This window comes from Dermacentor variabilis, chromosome 7 (assembly GCF_050947875.1).
Source record: "Dermacentor variabilis isolate Ectoservices chromosome 7, ASM5094787v1, whole genome shotgun sequence".
Classification (NCBI taxonomy): domain Eukaryota; kingdom Metazoa; phylum Arthropoda; class Arachnida; order Ixodida; family Ixodidae; genus Dermacentor; species Dermacentor variabilis.
This window is the reverse complement of record NC_134574.1, coordinates 9,149,477-9,170,826: the sequence shown is the minus strand read 5'-3', so window position 1 is coordinate 9,170,826 and position 21,350 is coordinate 9,149,477. Positions and strand designations below refer to the sequence as shown.

General features: G+C 46.4%; 1 protein-coding gene across 21 annotated transcripts in view; it reads right to left on the bottom strand.

The window, feature by feature from the left end:
* Nucleotides 1-21,350, bottom strand: part of LOC142587302 (uncharacterized) — a 410,079-nt gene that overhangs the window by 81,242 nt on the left and 307,487 nt on the right. For 16 of the 21 annotated variants that reach the window (XR_012829442.1, XM_075698179.1, XM_075698189.1 and 13 more), the window contains 2 exons: nucleotides 20,283-20,357; nucleotides 11,417-11,500 (listed from right to left, as the gene is read on the bottom strand). The exons of 1 other annotated variant lie outside the window; for it this stretch is intronic. Coding sequence is in view for 19 of the 20 variants with exons in the window: in XM_075698179.1 (XP_075554294.1) it covers nucleotides 11,417-11,500; nucleotides 20,283-20,357 (159 nt within the window). In the remaining variant the exon portion in view is untranslated. The remainder of the gene's footprint in view (nucleotides 1-11,416; nucleotides 11,501-20,282; nucleotides 20,358-21,350) is intronic. 4 more of the 21 variants (XM_075698181.1, XM_075698186.1, XM_075698183.1 and 1 more) reach the window with 2 other exon arrangements.

Sequence of the window (21,350 nt, the reverse complement as noted above, 5' to 3'; positions counted from 1 at the left end):
CAGACCCAGAGATTCTTAGCACCTTCTGCTGCATTCTGCTGCGGTCTGACCGCTGCCTTGGACAGGTGCTCCACAGCTGCTGGGGACCGAGGGCCGTGAGTTAATTGTAGATATCATTGGGGAGGTTGTAGCCGGATACAGCACCAAGGAGGCCAATTCCTGTTCTGGTGAGGGAGTGTCTTTGTTCGAGCTTCCTAATTTGGTTGTACCTTGATTAATATAGTCCCATTCACTCTTGGCATCTTTCGCCGGTGTCAGGCACCACTCCAAGCCTGCAGATGTAGACTAAGTAATAATACAGTAGAAACTCTGTTTCTGAAAAAAATGCAAGAAAGAATGTGCTAATGGGAAATCATACGACACGAAGTCACTAACAAACATGGCATACTCAACTACAGTCGACACCCACGCAACGTAAAACATTGCCCAAATTGTTGCAGGGCGAGATGCTGATGCGTGGCCGACATGCTCAGCTAGTGGGGCCCAAGAGGGACATTGTGATTTTTGCGGCTTCTGCAAGCTTACGTTTGCACTCCTCGAATTCAGCCTGGTTGAGCAGCTTCGTTGGGAGGGGCACCTTGGCGGGAAGTTAAGATGTGCCTACTGATCAAGAATTGGTGCAGTAAGAGACCCTGACGTCAAGTTAGTGGAACCCCGAGGGATCCGAGACGCACTCTCGTTTTCCTATTGTCTCGTGTTTTAAGATGACGACGACGAGAAACCGAAATTAAATCGAGGTGGTGAACAATACTGGAATACAATGCTGCCAAAACGAAATATCACACTTACCTCACGCCACTTGGAGCAGGGAACAGCAGCGCGTTATCGCTAGGCATGTGCACATACCCAAATAGCATTGAATCGAATCAAATAGGGAACATCTGAATAATTAAATTCGCAAATTGAATACCTACATTAGATATACAGAACATTCCATATATGCGGTGGAACACCCTGTGTAATCTGTGCTTTGTGTGCGCAGCCTTTTCGTGGTGCACGGGGTCAGTTCAAGGTTCGTCAATCGGCAGGGCCAACTGAAGTGATAAGGATCGAGGATGAAAGCAGTGCGTCTTTTGCGAAGCGCAGAAGCATGTGCGATTAGATGCCAGAAAGCATGCAGATTATATCAGATACACGTGCTCACACGATTCAAAGCTTTCCATCCACACGCGAATTTAAAGGGACACTAAAGGTTACCAGAAAGTCAAGTTAAAGTGATAAAGCAATGCTCTAGACTGTCTAAGACGTCAATATTATCGCGAACAGAGCTTTAGTAACCGAGAAATTGAGGTAACTGCACGACACGATTTGAGACCCCCCAGCGACATTCCGGCACTAGCCCGATGACGAAAGCACTCCTCATCACAATTTATGTCACCAGTACTCAAATACTCGTATTAAAAAGATCATTTTATTAGATTATAAGACGGAAGAAAATGCTACTTGCCTACTTCCATTCAATTCTAAGGAAAAATAACATTTTGACGTTATACCTTGAGTAGTACGGGTGATCGAAAGGTTTCGTTTTCGCTCGATTCTGCGCGCTCGACTTCGCGCCGCGCACGCTTTGGAGTTTCAGTTGTTTCTTTATCGCGTCGTGCTGCGGTGGTCCTGCTGGTTTGCGAAACTTGCATTTGGAGCAAGCAGCGAGAATGCCACGTCCATGTGATGTCATGGGATGCGGGAACGGTCCGCGGAACTTGGTGAAGGGCAGATGCAGTGACGAATGCAACGTTAAAATGGTTAAGTGCCGTACCTCTGCCACAGCGCGCTGGCAAAGAGCCGAAAAATCACATAGTGTGCTCGCTGCAGTTTCGTCCAGAGGATTACGAGTTCAACGCCAACTTACTGAAGTCGCGTGGAGTGCCTTTCAAAGCAGGCCGCCGGCGTAGTAGTACGCAACGACGCCGGTAGCGCGAGCCCTCAGTGGCAGGTCACGTTCATCAGTGCTTAAATCGCTGAACTCAAGCCCAGAATCGCGAGCCAATGTGTCGTCAAGGTCGTCCATTGCAACGAGCGTCGAAGTTGGTGTCATAAAATAAAGAACAAGCTTATCGTCGCGCGCTTTCCCTTCCGCTAACCACCATAGTTCCGCTTTCGCGCTGCTGTCGGTTCTGTCTTGGCTCTGTTTCTGGCCGCGCATTTGCGTTTTGCGCAGAAAAGCCGTAGCGCCGTCTGCGGGAGCCGTTTTACTCACCGACGGCGCAACGTCACTATGAGACCATGACGTCAATACTCCTCGATCGGAGGGCGGGTGATTTGAACTGTGCTAGAGGTACGCGGACGCTTCAGAACGCATTTTCTCTTAAAATAAGTCTCTTCTTCGCACAAAACAAGCGTTTCGAGGTTTCTGGGATGGTATTTCAACAGTCCACGTTGACTTAATATTAACCTTTAGTGTCCCTTTAAGTGCACAGGCAAACCTGCTATGCATGTCCGTGGACCGGCACGCCACTTCAACAGCCATCAGTCAGGCCGTTAGACCCGACTGATGCTACTTCGACCATCGGACGTTCATGACATAAGTTTTGGTTTGGTGCTGAATTGACACAGATCTATCCAAAGCATTTGCACAATATTTGGAAAGCAGATAAACCGCCTCTAACAAAAGCGAGCGTACGGGACGGCACCAACGTTGTTCCTGGCCACCATCTTTGTGACACACCATAAGGTAGCCTCTCGCACCCGACACTGTCCGCAGACGAACATCAGTTTTTTTTTTTTTTTTTGTTGCCTATTCGAGTAACCCCTCACAAGACTAGCTTTGGGCCTACAAAATGGGTGCGAAAGTGTCATGCTACCAGTGTGCTGACCGCCAGCCTGCAGACGTCTGTGCGGACGGCCGGTGGACACGGAGGGAAGGGGGTGATTGCCTCCTGCGAGCTTGCCATGGCTCTCCCGATTTCTGAATGTTTGACAGGTGGCAAATGACGCTGAACCCAACAATGAAAAGGCCCCTGCTCTTTACTGTTGGCAGGACCATGGATCGACCCAGGCTGACGGCAAGGGAAGTGGTGAACGAGTATGTGATGCGTGGCTCACACTTTCGTCTGTTGCAGAGCCTGACCTTCACGAGCTGGCGATAACCCGCAAAACTCATCTGCCCCTAAAGCTAGGAAAACCCTCCTGTATTTTGGAGGAAAATGGGAAAGGAAAGCCTTGTATGCAAGAAAAGACTGCCACGAAACAGAGGTCCACTATAGTTTCGTCCAGAGGATTACGAGTTCAACGCCAACTTACTGAAGTCGCGTGGAGTGCCTTTCAAAGCAGGCCGCCGGCGTAGTAGTACGCAACGACGCCGGTAGCGCGAGCCCTCAGTGGCAGGTCACGTTCATCAGTGCTTAAATCGCTGAACTCAAGCCCAGAATCGCGAGCCAATGTGTCGTCAAGGTCGTCCATTGCAACGAGCGTCGAAGTTGGTGTCATAAAATAAAGAACAAGCTTATCGTCGCGCGCTTTCCCTTCCGCTAACCACCATAGTTCCGCTTTCGCGCTGCTGTCGGTTCTGTCTTGGCTCTGTTTCTGGCCGCGCATTTGCGTTTTGCGCAGAAAAGCCGTAGCGCCGTCTGCGGGAGCCGTTTTACTCACCGACGGCGCAACGTCACTATGAGACCATGACGTCAATACTCCTCGATCGGAGGGCGGGTGATTTGAACTGTGCTAGAGGTACGCGGACGCTTCAGAACGCATTTTCTCTTAAAATAAGTCTCTTCTTCGCACAAAACAAGCGTTTCGAGGTTTCTGGGATGGTATTTCAACAGTCCACGTTGACTTAATATTAACCTTTAGTGTCCCTTTAAGTGCACAGGCAAACCTGCTATGCATGTCCGTGGACCGGCACGCCACTTCAACAGCCATCAGTCAGGCCGTTAGACCCGACTGATGCTACTTCGACCATCGGACGTTCATGACATAAGTTTTGGTTTGGTGCTGAATTGACACAGATCTATCCAAAGCATTTGCACAATATTTGGAAAGCAGATAAACCGCCTCTAACAAAAGCGAGCGTACGGGACGGCACCAACGTTGTTCCTGGCCACCATCTTTGTGACACACCATAAGGTAGCCTCTCGCACCCGACACTGTCCGCAGACGAACATCAGTTTTTTTTTTTTTTTTTGTTGCCTATTCGAGTAACCCCTCACAAGACTAGCTTTGGGCCTACAAAATGGGTGCGAAAGTGTCATGCTACCAGTGTGCTGACCGCCAGCCTGCAGACGTCTGTGCGGACGGCCGGTGGACACGGAGGGAAGGGGGTGATTGCCTCCTGCGAGCTTGCCATGGCTCTCCCGATTTCTGAATGTTTGACAGGTGGCAAATGACGCTGAACCCAACAATGAAAAGGCCCCTGCTCTTTACTGTTGGCAGGACCATGGATCGACCCAGGCTGACGGCAAGGGAAGTGGTGAACGAGTATGTGATGCGTGGCTCACACTTTCGTCTGTTGCAGAGCCTGACCTTCACGAGCTGGCGATAACCCGCAAAACTCATCTGCCCCTAAAGCTAGGAAAACCCTCCTGTATTTTGGAGGAAAATGGGAAAGGAAAGCCTTGTATGCAAGAAAAGACTGCCACGAAACAGAGGTCCACTATAAAACTGAATATCTCTTAAGAAATTTAGTACAAATTCACTTCTTCAGCTTCAGAGGGCTTCGGATGGCATTTGATCAAATTCAACAGATGTTCTATCGAAGAAAAAAAAAAAATCTAGACCTTCATGTGCCCTAAGCTTCATGTAGAGCTGAGCTGTAATCAGGGGGTGAGGTGTGTATTCTCTAAGCATCCACCTAGAGGGCATGCCCACTTCGTCTGATGCTGAAGTTCTGATTGGCTGGGCTGAGGTAGAAGTGGGCATGTCCACAAGGTGGATGCCTAAAGAATAGCCCCCCAGTACATACTAATTTGGTGTTCTCCTTAAGAGTAAACCTCGTAACGGGAACACCAAATTACTGTCTACGCTTGTCACAACGGAACCACGTACAACAGACGGAGGATATAATGGACCACATTTCAACCTTAGTTTGCTCTACCTATTTTATTAATGCAACAAAGTTCACTTTCAAAGGGCTACAGCAGACAAAATTAGCTGCAATTTTTGGCAAAATCAGGCATATGAAATTAACTTTTGCCGTGCTGACACGGCCTGACAACTGACTTGCGAGAGTCGGATGACGATTGTGGCTCAATGTCGCATGCACGAGGGAGGAAGGAGGGACGGAAGCGAGCAGCCTTCTTTCACGCACGAGACCCGGGGGGGGGGGGTGTTTCCACTCCGGCAGTTGCTGCTTACAGCGCGATTATCTTGAAAGCGATCTGCGATGTGGACAAAGTGCACCCAGTGCTGGCAGCTTCGTATGTGCTGTGCTTTTAACATTTAGTCCACATTAAAGCGAGAGACAGCATGAAGGTCAATTCCCTCACAGCCCGTAAGTCAACTTCAACTGCCCTGACATACTCTCAGCCCATGCATGACGCTTTAGTGTTGTGTTTCACTGCTTTAAAAAGTTTATTTTGGTTTGGATGAGGGACACTTGCATCTCGGCATCAGCCAACACTTCGTTTTTTGAGCTCAGAACGGCAGCAGCATGCTTCCTTTCCTGTTCATTCCCCAATGTGTAGGTCATTTTTGTTCTTGTCCTCCTTCCACCATTCGTTCGCCCCATGGACCATTTGAAGCATTTTCTTGGTCAGTTGCACAGTCTAAGCCCGATTTTTCGACTCCCTAGGGGCCACGAAAATGTCCGAAAAATCGGCCAGTTGGAAAAAATAAATGCGTGTCATTTACTGCCCTTAAGGGCTCAATCCGCCACAGGCGCATTCGAAAACACTCTGAAGGCCTGTCGGTACACGTATTAGGCATATTTGCGCTCGTACTATGACAGGAAATACCGGGTGCACGAGTGTATAATTAAGGCATACATACTGTGTCCTGTGGCAATAGCCCCTTGCCACGCTTATGCTTCACTGCAATACTTTTGCGTATGCTCCACTGCGTAACATTGTTGTATCGAGGCAAGCTGACTTTCGAGAACCAGGATTGTATGCAACCCATTGTGCTTTCCTAGCTTCGAAGCCAATCGTGAGGACCACAAAGGCGGAGACGGTGCCATTGCTGACAATGGCAAATTCTTTCAATGAAGCACACGGCACCCAACCGCAAGAAGCTTCATAGCGAACGTCGGAGCAGCTAGGCCTAGCGTTGCCGCAGTGGTGGCTACGGCTGCCAGCGGATCTGCGTGCGAGAGTGCCGGTTGGAGGCGGTGAGGTAATCAAAATGGCAGCGGTGGTAGCTTTGATTAATGCCGTTTCAGACCTGTGGTCAAGGCAAAAAGTACTGAAAATCAGACAGCGAAGAGTTCTTGCGTCCGAAATTTCAGACGGTTTGATTTATTGACTCTATGGGGTGCATGGTGGTGCTGAGAAGCGGTCCAAATTATCGGGAATCCCAAAAGTCGGTTGTTGACTGAACACTGGCAACACCTCCAGCCGATGACAGTACGTCAAAGACGATTCACTATGATTCCCATCTGTTACTCAAGCCAGCATTACCGCAACTTTCGACCCTTTCAATAAAATTACAGCTAATTTTCCCTGATAGAGGCACAAATTCCCAGAGATTTCACAGACTACTCAAAATCCCTGAGAATTCCTGGTTTGCCCAGTTGATAGACACGATGTTGATATGTTCATACCCTTAGTCGATTATATAAAGATTGCCATAGGCATGTGAGATCCAGCACACAGGCTGCACTGATGGATGCGCGAGTGAAACGGTGTTTGAGTTTGAAGGCGATCAGCCGTCAAATATCGCGAAAGTTCCCACGTGGACAAAATGAATGGCCTGAACTGAATTTGCGGAATCAGCTTACATTGAAAGCGTCGTCAAGATCGTACACGTGACTTCTGCACTTTTCAATGACGTGCATAGTGACAGGCGAATGCAAAATGCACTTGCTGCCTCAACCATCACGAAATTTTGGAAATTCTTTTTTTGAGCTTGCCTGATTATTTATGTACTTTTGCGATCATTGTCAGGAAAAATCAGTAGGCGACTATCTTGCTTTCTGCACACAAGCTGAACAGCCGAGGAGTGATAACGCCAATCCACATTCAGTGCGATGTGTGCACCACTGACAAGTGACTAGAGCAAAGGCTTCTCCCTCGCCTAGGGAACCCACATGTGCCCGTCAAGTGCATACGTACAAGGCACTGCTGCCTTGCTCATCTGCTCCTGGTCCACAATCCCCTCGGCCACTCTTGTCGGCCAGTGCACCCCGCTGAGAAGGGCCCTTGCCGTCGCGCATGTCTGAGATTTTGCGGCCACCGCATCATTATAACTGGTATTTTGCTCTTGCAGATGCACTATAAGTGGTATGTGTACACCGTTAAACCTGGTTATGTCAAACTTGGAAAAAAAAAAATGCCCATTAGTTCGATATAGGGTATAATTCATAAAGGGAAAATCGGACATCCACTCGTTCATAGCAATTGCTACAAAGAACACCTACACAGGTTCCTTGAAAGAAAAGATTTGCAGTTGAAAAATTTTTCCTGGTCCAGGACACCGAACCTGGGACCACCACCTTTCCGGGGCAGCCGCTCTACCATCTCAGCTAACCAGGCGGCTAGCAGATGGAAGGGCGCAGTCGAATTTGTCAACAACTCGAACCAAAGGCACGATCTGGACCTACCGTATTTACACGATTGTAAGTCGACCCCTTTTTTAAAATTTGAAAGTCTGAAGTTGGGGGGTCGACTTACAATCGAAACCAAAACATGGCCCCGCCAAAAAAAAGCGATACCAACGAGAGCTACAGGGTAGTTACAATTTTATGTTTGCTCTATGGTCCTACCCGTATCTTTTCGCTATCCCGCGTGTTTGTTTGCTTTTCGGAAGGGTTTTTCAACATTTTTGAGAGTCTTACAGTGCATGCAACACTCATGGGGGGGGGGGGGGGGGGTGTCAATAGTTGATGGAAGCGCCGCTGTTCCTATTTGCGGCGGCACCCTTAGAACGGCGGCACTTGCGGGGAGTATCGGTAGTTCATGGAAGAGCAGACACCGTTCGCGGGTTTCTCTTTCTCTGTTTAAAGGCATTGGCATTGGTTTGACCAACTTTTTGACGCGCTCCACTTGACTGCCGGCTACGTGCTACTTCTATGCTTCCCCAGTCGTCACTAAGCAGGCCCACTAATCTTTCGGCACTCGTTCACAGCAGCGTTCAAAAGGGCTGCCATCCTTTACGCCGAAGAAACAAATCACTGCGCAGCGGGCCGCAATTTCGATGTTTCCAAGCGGGTGGTGCGAGAGTGGCGACTGCAGCGAAGCGAAATTTTCACCCTGTGGCGGCAAGTGAGAAATTTCCCACGTGCTGAAGTCTGGACGCTTTGCGGAGCTGTAGGCTAAGCTTGCGGCAGCGTCGCTGAAATGCGTGATCGGTCCCTGCCAGTGAAGTGTGACGTGGTCATGAAACAAGCCTGGACCTTCGCCTTAATTTTAAGGTTCTGCTCCGCCGTGAGTACGAGTGGCTGGCGGCAGAAGACTGCGAAATTACGCCAACCGGACCTGTCAAAAGAGCCTCCCTGACAGCTGCGCGTGGTTGGGTGCATTTGGCGTAGGCTGCTGTTCTGCAAGATGTCCTGGTGCGGTCGTTTGCCAAATTTGAAATTTCGCTGGACCACGACGCGCTGTGGGACCGCAGCAACGATGATGACAGCACTAGTGAAGACGAGTAGTCCAGTGACTATGTCAGCTACTAATAAATTTTCGTTATCGAATGCGCCCTCGGGTTTTTTTTTTTTTTTTTTCGGTCAAGCAATATGGGGGGGTCGACTTACATTCGAGTCGACTTACAATCGTGTAAATACGGTAATAGTTCTGCAGAAACCTGCAAGGTGGAGAGAAGCAATTAAATAAGGTAAATCTTGCCTTTGCTTCGAGTTGACAAATTCAACTTCGCCCTGCCATCTGCTAGCCACCTGGTTAGCTCAGATGGATGGATGAATGGTTTATTTAAACATCAGTTCAAGCATACATATCCAGTGGTACAGTGGGAAGGGGTGGCGAAAAGGCAACTGAATGCCTGACAATGCGCCAATCCCCGCCCAGATGGCACAGCGTCTGCCCCGGAATGGCGGTGGTCCCGAGTTCGAGTCCCGCACCAGGACGAGTTTTTCTTTAACTGCAAGGTTTTTCTTTCGAGGAATCCATATGGATTTCCTTTGTAGCAATTGCTACAAATGGGTGGATGTCTGATTTTCCCTTGTTTAATTACTTCTGTCCACCTTACGGGTTTCCGCAGAACTATTACGTCAAAATCTTGCCTTTGCTTCGAGTTGTTGACAAATTCGACTTCACCCTGCCATCTGCTAGCCGCCTGGTTAGCTCAGATGGTAGAGCGGCTGCCCCGGAATGGCGGTGGACCCCGGTTCGAGTCCCGGACCAGGACGAGTTTTTCTTCAACTGCGAGGTTTTTATGTCGAGGAACCCGTATGGGTTTCTTTTATAGAAATTGCTATGACTGGGCGGATGTCTCATTTTCTCTTAGTTTCTTCTCGCCACCTTGCAGGTTTTCGCGGAACTATTACGTCAGGCTAAACCACACTGAGGATGTGTCGGCGGGTTTCCCTGCCGCTGTGAGGGAAAGTCAACTTCTTGGGGCACTTTTGCTTTTTTTGCTTCACATTCAATATATCGGGAGTCGCTGCCATTGTTATTCGATGTAAACAGGTTCGATATAGTCCGGTTCAGCTGCATATGGTGTTCTACAAAAGGGTAAACGGGAGTCAGAAAAGTTATACAGTCAAACCTCGATATATCAAACAGCTTGGTGATTGTGAAACAATTCGATATCACCAGAATTCAATATAAAAAAATCACATAAAAATGTGTCAGGAACTTCTGGAAATCAATTAATGAACCAAGGGCACGATCGGGATCATTGTTCGGAGTGTGCGATCGGTTGCGCCGTACACACAACTGGCCTAGGCCGCGTGCTTTGAATGTGTATTCGAAACAACGATCCCCGATCGCACCCCAATCGTGGTGCAGTAAATGCTCACTCAAAGCTTCACACAAAGTATTTATCTGACTGAAAGTACTGCAGCAGTGTAGCCTGCTTCTTATTGACAGCCACATGCTTAAACACAGAATCCTCAACATGGTGTAAATGATCCACAATATAGGCCGGTGCTTTCTATTGCGCTACAGTAGTGGCGTAGAAGGGCCATGGCAACATCAGTGCTTGCAGGATCAACCTCGGCAGTGTCTTCATTTGGCCGCTACTGCTGCGATCTCTAAGTCCGTTAATCGACGCATGTTGAAACACTGTCAATAACGAAGTATTAATTGGCATCTGCCAAGGCCTGTCTATGAGTGAGCCCAGTGAGCGCGTGCTTTCACACGTCTCTGTGGATGTAAACTGCCACTCCTCGCGAGGCACAGCACGCCCAGAGCGCAGCACCAAGGAAGAGTCAGTGCAGCAAATGCAATGCGTCGTTGACGTTGCCGAACTAGCCAAGCTGCTGCATGCGTACACTGCTATGTTCAAATGGCGCCGTCAATGCAATCGATGTGCACAGCTATAATATGTAGGAGTCGGGAACGCCCTTCACGCCACTGCTATCTTCGAGGGTGTTGCGGTAAAGCTCACCGCCTGCCAACAGAGCGCACGTGGTCTGGGGTGGCGGAGTTCGATATATCCATTTTACGTCCGACCCCGTTCGAAATAAAAAATTTAAAATGCATGCGATTTTCCAGGTGATATAGAAAGTGTTCAATATATGCAATTATTAAACATATCTGTGTTCGATATATCGAGGTTTGACTGCACTTGGTCCTGCAATATGAACAATATGAAACATTAGAAGTGGTCCGTGCTGTAAGTGAAGATGTTTATTGCAATAGGGTTTGTGGCGATAGCTGTGAATGATAACCTGTGATCTGCGAGGGGATTTGCTGGTGCCAAAAGAGGAAATTGAGTGTGTGCTGGCATTTCCACGTGACATGGGCGGGCAAGTACCGCGGGGAAGCTGCAGTGGCAGGCACCTACACTGCTCTTGATTGTGGCTGCCCTGAGCATTTTCTAAATCACATGGGATCTGGCAGCCAGAAAACTTATACAATTGCAGTTTGGCGATGTACTGAACATTAGTCCTGAAATATTGTGTTTTCCAGGAACATAATAACTGGCAAAAGAGAAGCATAACTGTATTGGGTCATTTCTTGTGTTCTCGATTCTGAACGTTTGCATGGGGAAATCGTATGAAACGGGATCATATAAACAAGGGTCTGCTGTACTTGAACTTGCCTCAAGGAATTTAGTGCTATGTAGTTGAGGTAGGTTAGTTAAATTCTCACTCCGCTGGCAAGGTTCAAGAAATAGTGCTGCCCCAAGAATAACCAAAGTGTGCACATACCTCGTCGTACTTCTGCTCCAGCAGCTTCTTTTCCCCTTCCTCATCCTGCAGCTTGGCTTGCAGTTCCTTCAGTTTGGCTTGCATCTGAATGTACGTTGCAAGGACCAATAGAGCGGCAGTAGCCAAATGAATACAAGAGTTTAACCGATCATGACACAATGCGAGCCTACTTCCAGCTGCTGCCTCCACCTAGAAACTTCCCGAATGTCCTTGCAATGTGACTGCATAGATTACTGCTCAGGTTGAAACAAGGCAGGACCACGCTAACCAAAATGTTGAGCTTCTTTACACATACAACATTTTTGACCGACTGTTTTCATGTGCGCTAATTAAGTCAAAACCCTCTGAACACTAGAAAAAATATTGGTAAGCTTTGGTGCACCCTAATAATGTAATACCATGAAGCAGTTTCAGTCTGAATACCAAGGAGTTCAGTCTTTAGACCCTTCAGAATACAATGCACAGTTAAACCTCGACATAACCAAGTTGCTAAAATCAGCAATCTGTTTACGTTAATTACATTATACTGAAACTTGATGTTCCATACAAATAAGTACAGTCGCCAATAGATTTTTCTTACATGGAAGAGGCTGCAAAATTTGCCGACTTATTGAATTCAAATGAGGAAAAAAACTAATTTTGTTCACTTTGAGAGGCTGCGACGAAAGATAAGTGTGTCGACGGCATCTTCATGTTGAAAATCTGAAGTGAAGTCAGCCATGCTTTCGTGCCCACTCTGCCCCTGCTGCTGATAGCCTGCAGTGAGATGACGCTATCGTAAAAAGCCCCAACAGTGGTAGCAAATGCTTCACCTGCCTCCCGCTTCAACATGTCTCCAAAACTCTAGATTACACAACCTCCAGCACTATACGCACGGGAAGGCAGCGCACACAATGCCAAGCCACCTCGGCATGCCCGTGCTTGGCAGACAACCTCCAAAACAGGGTGTGCCGGCTGCATGGCTGCTGGTAATTCAACCATTTGGCCATCTGCATCCGTGAAAGCTTGAATTTGTTGTCTTGGTATTCCTTCACAACGGCACTGAAATTTTGTTATACTGAAATCGTGCATAAACACACTTAGTTTTAAATACGTGGTGTTCTATGGACAAGAAGTTATAAAAAAAGTGAAATACTTTGTTATTTCAAAAACTTCATTATATTGAGGTTTAACTGGCCTACATTTCAACAAAGAAACAATAAGCTAGGCTCAAGTTATTTCCCTAAATTCACAACATTGTGGCACTAGTGTGGAAACTTCAAGGCCGTGCCGCCATCCGTCTTTCTCTGGTTACAAAGACTCCCGTCGCAGTAAGGGTTGCTGTTTTCGTATTGTGGAAGCATAATTTACTAATACAGCCCAGATTAAACTCATATGTAAGTTGTTTTTGCACATGCAGACACACATAAAAAAAAATACCCAGTGTACTTCAGAAGTTTTTGAAATTTCTGCAATGCCCTAAAAGGCTTATTGAAATTTAAACATTTTGGCTTCTGTCTGCAAAACGCCTTTTGAACATTGTTAACCTCACTTATTTTTTTGCAATAATCCCACTTCTGACGAACTTACTACTACCTGGTCAGACATGTATATTCCCACCTGGCCAGATGTTAAAAAAAATTAAATTATGGGGTTTAACATGCCAAAACCACTTTCCGATTATGAGGCACGCCATAGTGGAGGACTCCGGAAATTTTGACCACCTGGGGTTCCTTAACATGCACCTAAATCTAAGTACACGAGCGTTTTCGCATTTCGCCTCCATCGAAATGCGGCCATCGTGGCCGGGATTCGATCCCGCGACCTTGTGCTCAGTAGCCCAACGCAATAGCCACTGAGCAACCACGGTGGGTGCTGGCCAGATGTGACATCAAACCACAGAGTTCAAACAGTTGTTCGCACCAATGGATGTCGTACAACAGTCTGACAACTCTGAGCACTATCAGGTTAATCTAAACTGCACTAAGAATGTACATCGCCAAGAAATCGAGTTCACCTTACGTTATGAGTAGTATAGCAGCTACATCAAAGTCACATAATGACATGCTACAATGTGCTGTGCATCCTTGAATAACTGATCAGCAAATGCAATTGGAATGCATTACCCTCAGAGTTTCACACCAGGATTGCTAAAAAGAAATCCACTGTTCCTATTGGTCAGTCACTAGGGAATCACGGGTGGTCCATGGATTTGTCGACAATTTCTGTATGTCAAGTCCCAAGCTGCCCAGCTTAAATGTTTCTAAATGTCATCCACTGGAGGGTAGCATGAAGCTAGAAAGGAAACCAAAGTTAAGGCATCTTCAGATGATCTCTGCGATCCTTCGAATTTGAGTGCTCCAATTCTGGAGGCACTCTGCATCCAAGTACAAGATATCTTGTGCCAATTTAACAGCCGGTTGCTTTTAGGAGTAGTGAGAAGGGAGGAAGCGAAAGCTGAAGTGAACTGCTGGAAACAGACCCCATGCCATTTTGATAATACAGTGAAACCTTGTTAAACCGGAGTTTGTCGGAGCTCGAAAAAAGTACACACTAAACGGTAGTACTGCTTAACGGAAATAGCATGAGATCGCCCACTTACCTGTCAAAAACGCAACTCAGAGAGAGTGTGATGAAAGGAAAAAAGACATGCAGTATTTATCCACTTCGCGCAACAAAAGTGTTATTTTCGTTTGATGCTGCCGTGGCATAACAGCGACAACCGCGACCTCAAACTTACTGAAGCTGCGAGCCATCGTTTCGGCCAACCCCCTCTTCTTGGCAAACACACGCATGGCATATTCCTCGTTAGAATTGAATATACTCCGTGCAAGGGAAGCATAGCAGGGGGCGGCAGAAAGTTAGCTGGGTGGATGAGATTAATGTTTGCAAGGACAACATGGCCATGATAAGCACATGGCCGGGGTAGTTGGAGAAGTATGGGAGAAGGCTTTGCCCTGCAGTGGGCGTAGCCAGGCTGATGATGATGATGATTCTCCGTGCATGGGCGCGGTAGCGCTGCAGATGTCACGGGGCACCTTCTTCATTGCAGGGTGCTGTTCTCGTCGTGATGATGGAATTCATGAGGCTGACGTAACGCGCAGCTCCTGCCACTGTCAGGCCTGAATTGCCTCTGCTGTCACTTTCCGTGTCGTGCTCATCACTGTCGCTAGGCGACACTTCGGCAACAGACACAACAATGGCGAAAAGTCGAACCTCATAGCTGACATCTCTTCGCAGTCGCAGCAGCGCTGCCGAGCAACTTTGCATTCCAAATGCCACACACCGTAGTCAACAGCAGATCCCTGTCGTATGCCAGCATTGACTTCTTCATGTCATGTTCGATAGCACAAACAATGTCTACTTTTTCTTCTAATGCTGAGCATCCAGTGTCTTTTTTTTTATCCAAGCTTCGGCATGACACGAGTCCTTGTTTGCACGACGCCACAATGCTCTCTGGCATGGCGCCGAAATGATGGTGATGTTGATGTGGCTTCACATGCAAACCCACAGGGCATCTGGAGGCCGTTGTTCTAATACGCAATTCTGAACTCTGAGGCTTGTTGCTCTGCCGGGAGACCAGTTGGAGATGACACACCGTCATGTTTGAGAGTCAAAAAGTGGAAACAATACGTGTTAACCGATGCAAATGCAATAAGCTGGTACTGTTTAGGGGGATGCAAAACACATTATGTTCAATGGCTGCTGAGTCGGGGATTTGACTTTACTACTTTTAAGACGAAACTACTGTTTGTCGATACAAGATGTGGACGTGCTCAGCAAGGTGCGCTGCAGTGACCATAGGATGGTAAGAACTCGAATTAGCCTAGACCTGAGGAGGAAACAGAAGAAACTGGTACATAAGAAGCCGATCAATGAGTTAGCGGTAAGAGGGGAAATAGAGGAATTCCAGATCGAGCTACAGAACAGGTATTCGGCTTTAACTCAGGAAGAGGACAATGGTTGAAGCAATGAACGACAATCTTGTGGGCATCATTAAGGAGTGTGCAATAGAAGTCGGTGGTAACTCCGTTAGACAGGATACCAGTAAGCTATCGCAGGAGACGAAAGATCTGATCAAGAAATGCCAACATGTGAAAGCCTCTAACCCTACAGCTAGAATAGAACTGGCAGAACTTTCCAAGTTAATCAACAGGCGTACGACAGCTGACATAAGGAAGTATAATATGGATAGAATTGAACATGCTCTCAGGAATGGAGGAAGCCTAAAAGCAGTGAAGGAACTAGGAATAGGCAAGAATCAGATGTACGCGTTAAGAGACAAAGCCGGGGATATCATTACTAATATGGATGAAACAGTTCAAGTTGCTGAGGAGTTCCATATAGATTCATACAATGCCAGTGGCACTCACGACGATAATGGAAGAGAGGATAGTTTAGAGGAATTTGAAATCCCACAATTAATGCCGGAAGAAGTAAAGAAAGCCTTGGGAGCTACGCAAAGGGGGAAGGCAGCTGCGGAGGATCAGGTAACACCAGATTTGTTGAAGGATGGTGGGCAGATTGTTCTAGAAAAACTCGCCACCCTGTATATGCAATGCATCATGACTTAGAGCATACCGGAATCTTGGAAGAACGCTAAAATAATCCTAATACATAAGAAAGGGGACGCCAAAGACTTGAAAAATTATAGACCGATCAGCTTACTGTCCATTGCCTACAAAGTATTTGCTAAGGTAATCGCAAATAGGATCAGGAACACCTTAGAGTTCTGTCAAGCAAAGGACCAGGCAGGATTCCGTAAAGGCTACCCAACAATAGACCATATTCACCCTATCAATCAGGTGATAGACAAATGTGCGGAATATAACCAACCCTTATATATAGCTTTCATTGATTACGAGAAAACGTTTGATTCAGTCGAAACCTCTGCAGTCATGGAGGCATTACGGAATCAGGGTGTAGAAGAGCCACATGTAAAAATACTGGAAGATATCTATAGCGGCTCCACAGCCACCGTAGTCCTCTACAAAGAAAGCAACAAAATCCCAATAAAGGCGTCAGGCAGGGAGATATGATCTCTCCAATGCTATTCATGGCATGTTTACAGGAGGTATTCAGAGACCTGGACAGGGAAGAATTGGAGACAAGAATCAATAGAGAATACCTTAGTAACCTGCGATTCGCCGATGACATTGCCTTGCTTAGTAACTCAGGATACCAATTGCAATGCATGCTCACTGACCTGGAGAGGCAAAGCAGAAGGGTGGTTCTAAAAATTATTCTGCAGAAAACTAATGTTTAACAGTCTCGGAAGAGAACAGCAGCTTACGATAGGTAGCGAGACACTGGAAGTGGTAAGGGAATACATCTACTTAGGGCAGGTAGTGACCGCGGATCCGGATCATGAGATTGAAATAATCAGAAGAACGGGCTAGGGTCCGTTTGGCAGGCATTCTCAGATCATGAACAGCTGGTTGCCATTATCCCTCAAGAGAAGACTGTATAATAGCTGGGTCTTACCAGTACTTACCTACGGGGCAGAAACCTGGAGGCTTACGAAAAGGGTTCTACTTAAACTGAGGACGCAACGAGCTATGGAAAGAGAAATGATGGGTGTAACGTTAAGGGATAAGAAAAGAGCAGATTGGGTGAGGGAACAAATGCGAGTTAATGACATCTTAGTTGAAATCAAGAAAAAGAAATGGGCATGGGCAGGACATGTAATGAGGAGGGAAGATAACCGATGGTCACTAAGGGTTACGGACTGGGTTCCAAGGGAAGGGAAGCGTAGCAGGGGGCGGCAGAAAGTTAGGTGGGCAGATGAGATTAAGAAGTTTGCAGGGACGACATGGCCACAATTAGTACATGACCGGGGTTGTACTAATTGCCCTGTAGAGGTATTTGCCCTGCAGTGGGCGTAACCAGGCTGATGATGATGATGGCTGTTTAAGCGTATACGGTTTAACAAGGTTTTACTGTGAGAGTCTCTGCAAACGAAACGAGACTCCTCCATTTACAAGCGCGCAACTGTGGAAAAGGGCGGGGTCATTTGATTGGAAAGCGACCAGATTTTCTGCTGCTCTGAAGGCCATACTGGTATTGCGAACACTGATTTCAAGTCGGGCAAATGGAAACAACCATTCGAGTGCAGCTGGAGTGCCCCTTGTAGACATGAATGCAGCTTTTTGCACACAAGACGAGGACGAAGAAGAGGCTGAGACACACGAACACAGGCTTACAACAGTGCTTTATCTTGAAGCAGGTGACCACATATACAGCAGAATCTGTGACACAGCATGTATGTACAGTCCGCAGAAAATGCCTATCACTGCGCAAGAAGGATAGCTCCTTGCTGGAAAGGGAGATGGATGGTTTTGAGTCACAGGTGTCACCACACCTGTCGATCGATTCCACTTTAATGATTTCCCGGGTTAACTGATTACGATTTCTGCCGGTGATTGAGTATGCACTATATACCGGTTTACATGAGACCATATTTGCGGCGTTTGCCTGGTCACGCATAAAATTTCTACAGAGGGCGTGTAAAAACCCCCTTTCATTTCTATCACAATGTAGTGATGCTCCCGTAGCCAGTCATCGTCTGCTCTGACCAACATAGTTACACCCACAGTTCAAAGGCAGATTCTAAACTATTCCTTCTGCCCATTAAACGAATTTTGACTAACGTCTCTTTTTGCAAGCAGGCTCTTTGGGGCACACGCAATAGTCAATCTGCACAAAGATTGCAGTTTATTGGGAGCGAAAAAAAAAAAAACACTTCTACATTGGCCTGCTGGCCAATCCTTTTCAGTCGGTGCGATATGCCATGGATATACGGAACAACCACGACGTTTTTGTAAAGCGTGGAAGAATGAGTGTGATTAGTTGGCATTAGTTTGCAACACATTTAAAGCACCTTAGCAAATGAGTTGGAAAGTGGGTGTTCGCTCTCAGTGTTGTGCAGCGGGTTCACTTCGTTTCATTGATTTTGAGAATTTTTAACGCCGCACATATTTCTCAACAGGCTGGATAGGTGTGCTTTAAAGTATACTAGACGTGAAGTAGCTGATGTTTTTGATGCGAGTACTAGCATAGAGAACACACTCTGTAAGATTCAGAAAACTCACTAAAGAATTGAAAGTTCTAAATTAGTTATGGTGCTGTACACTTTTAGTGATTCCAAAGATAAAAAAAATGTAGTTAAACTAAATTTACAATGACAGAATTAATTGGCATCCAAGGCACCAGCTCATAAGCTGTTCCTTGATGGAGTTCTTCAATCATTCCAGTTACAGAATTAGCCATAAAACCCATATTTGAGAACCTGAGCATGGTGAGCAGGTGAAAAGCATGGCTACCTGCAGATTAGTGCATCGCTTATCGAAAACAAAGCTAACTACTTAATGGCAACTTCCTTACCAATCATTGCCAAGAGCAAAAGAAAAAGAAAGTGATTCTACGAACACAGTGCAAGGAAAACCAAATAAACAGCATTTCTCATTAGCACCTTTTTTTTTTTTTGGTACCAGTCAGATGTTGCCATTTGAGTATAATTTATCAGGTGACAGACTGGAGAAGCAATCGGTCAGTTTAGGCTTAGTTGGTGCTTGTTGAAGAGTAAATGTTGCCAAAACATGAAACCAAATGTTGCCAAACATCGACAGAAGTGACCCACTTTTCTTTTTTCCTGTCCCTCTGTGTTTCTGGCAGCAATTATATCCTCTCACCCATTTTTTAACTGGTTACATGCAAGTCAGATAAACCACTTGGACTGATACTTGGAGCACATGCGAAACACAATGCAGAGCTTTGCAACTGGTACAAGCGAACAAATATGGCTATTCAAGCCCTTCCTTGTGTTGAGAGAAGGCAATTTTCCTCAAGAGAGAATGAGAGTGTGTAGACCCCACCTGAACATCACCTCCTTCTAAGTTGTCTGTATTTTGCCTCAGAAACCTTCACATGGAATGTCAATGCAGTTACTTTTCTTGAGAAACCTCAGTTTCTTGCTTGTGCTACTAATCTCGTAGATTGCACATGACCTCTCTCAATTCCACTCGTCCTATTCATCTAAATCGCATGATTGCTGTTAAAGGATAATCAAATTTTTTTAATATTCTGTCATGCTTCACTCAACTTGGCCTTCTGCTTTCAAAGTGTAAGGCTGTCTTCTGGTCACATTAAACTAACTGCAACGCATCCCTATTACGACTGTCAATACTACTGCTGGTATATACACCCTGTTTAGGGACTACAATGGATATTTGAGAGTTTCAGCGCTTCTGTAAACGTATCGCGGTTTAGTGAGTATAGTCAGCAGAGAAGTCTGCGCGAGCAGCCAGAGTTGGTGGTGCAACTTGCGGCCTAGAGTTTAAACATAACGGATACAGAGCTATTATTGAAGCAACATTCTACTTAGAAGTTGGTGTAATGAATTGACAGTGACATTATATTAATAAGCAGTTATTTTTTGCATTGTAGATAACACTTATGTAAAAGAATGATTTGTACCATACTGTGGATGGACACAGTGTCACAAGATAGCAACTGCAGTACATAAGTCAGGTATTCCATAAATGGTAATACATTTACATAGAAGCTAGAACTATCCATTGGTTTTGTGCCTTACGATTCTTGAAAAATTTAAGCATGAAAGAAAAAGAAATTCATCAGTGACAATGAAAAAAAAAAAGGCCTTAGGAGACATGCAGTTGATTTCCCACCGTCTGTGCAAAACACGACTGCCCAGCGTGCGTGCCATTCCCCCTTAGCAGCGAACACAGCTCGTCCGTGCGATGCCATCCAGCAGCCTAGAGGCGACCACCATCAGCCCCAGGCAGCCCCGCCTCCATGTGCCGTCCACTGCTGCGTCATCCCCACCTCAGGCACACAAGGTCACTGACCCTTGATAGCGGTGTACTACCTCATTCACTATGCTGGGCAATGTCCACTCTACGCAGGAGAAGGCAAACTGCACACCACATACCTCGGACGTCGTCTGCACACAGAGAAGACCAGAAGGCATATACATACACACTCAGGCGCACTGCATACTTTAAAGCTCTGAGAGATGTTACAAATGGAGCCAAAATATTTAGTCAGCAAGAAGGATAACGGGCAGAAAGGTTGAAATCTGAGTTGTCTGCTTTATTGCTGTTAACTTGAATATGGTGTGAAATAACAATAAAAGGTGATGTTAGGTGCACAATTTTTATTGCGACAGCAATTATATGGACACTCCAGGTGAATTTCCCCCATCAGTATCCCCATGAGGCTCCATATAAAGTCCAAGTGCGATGAGATCATGACCGCAGGTCGTATGCCGCAGGTGCAAGGAAAGCATGCAAGGGTGAGCCGAGAAGGCTTTCTGCAGCGGTGTCTTCTCGTGCGCACCTCTACTCTGGCTGAAGCTATGCACATTTTATCTTGGAGGTAATACGAGCTGGGTTCGAAGGCTAGCCAAGCCGAGATAGTTGATGGCTTCGTATGCGCCATGTTCTCACACCTAGTTCGCACTGAAGCAAGAGGTGGCACGAAGGGGAATTTGTTCGCTGCTGATGCCGCTCTTCATCACAGAACGTTGAGTGAAATTGAGTGAAATGTTTGCCTGTGCGCACATTACACCTTGCTAATAAGATATTAGGCAAATGTTTAGAGCAGTTTACACAGTTGGTAAAACAGCGTATAGCTGCATATCACTACAGCAATTAGTGCTTTGCCTTTTGAGCAAAACTGCAATTTATGTTTTCTTAGTTATAACCAGGGTGTCGAACCGAGCGCCAACAGAAAATTGTACCGAAACTGAAATTCTCGGCAGAACTGAATCCAAATCAATAGAATGTGCCTGAACTTGAACAGAACCTGAACTGAAAGAAAAATACAGTTACTAGTTCAGCATGAAACACTTCAAGCATACAACACAACAACGGGTGCTTGATAGTTTGCATGATCGTTCGAATAACTGCTTCAATCAGAGCTTCCAATTAGCAGA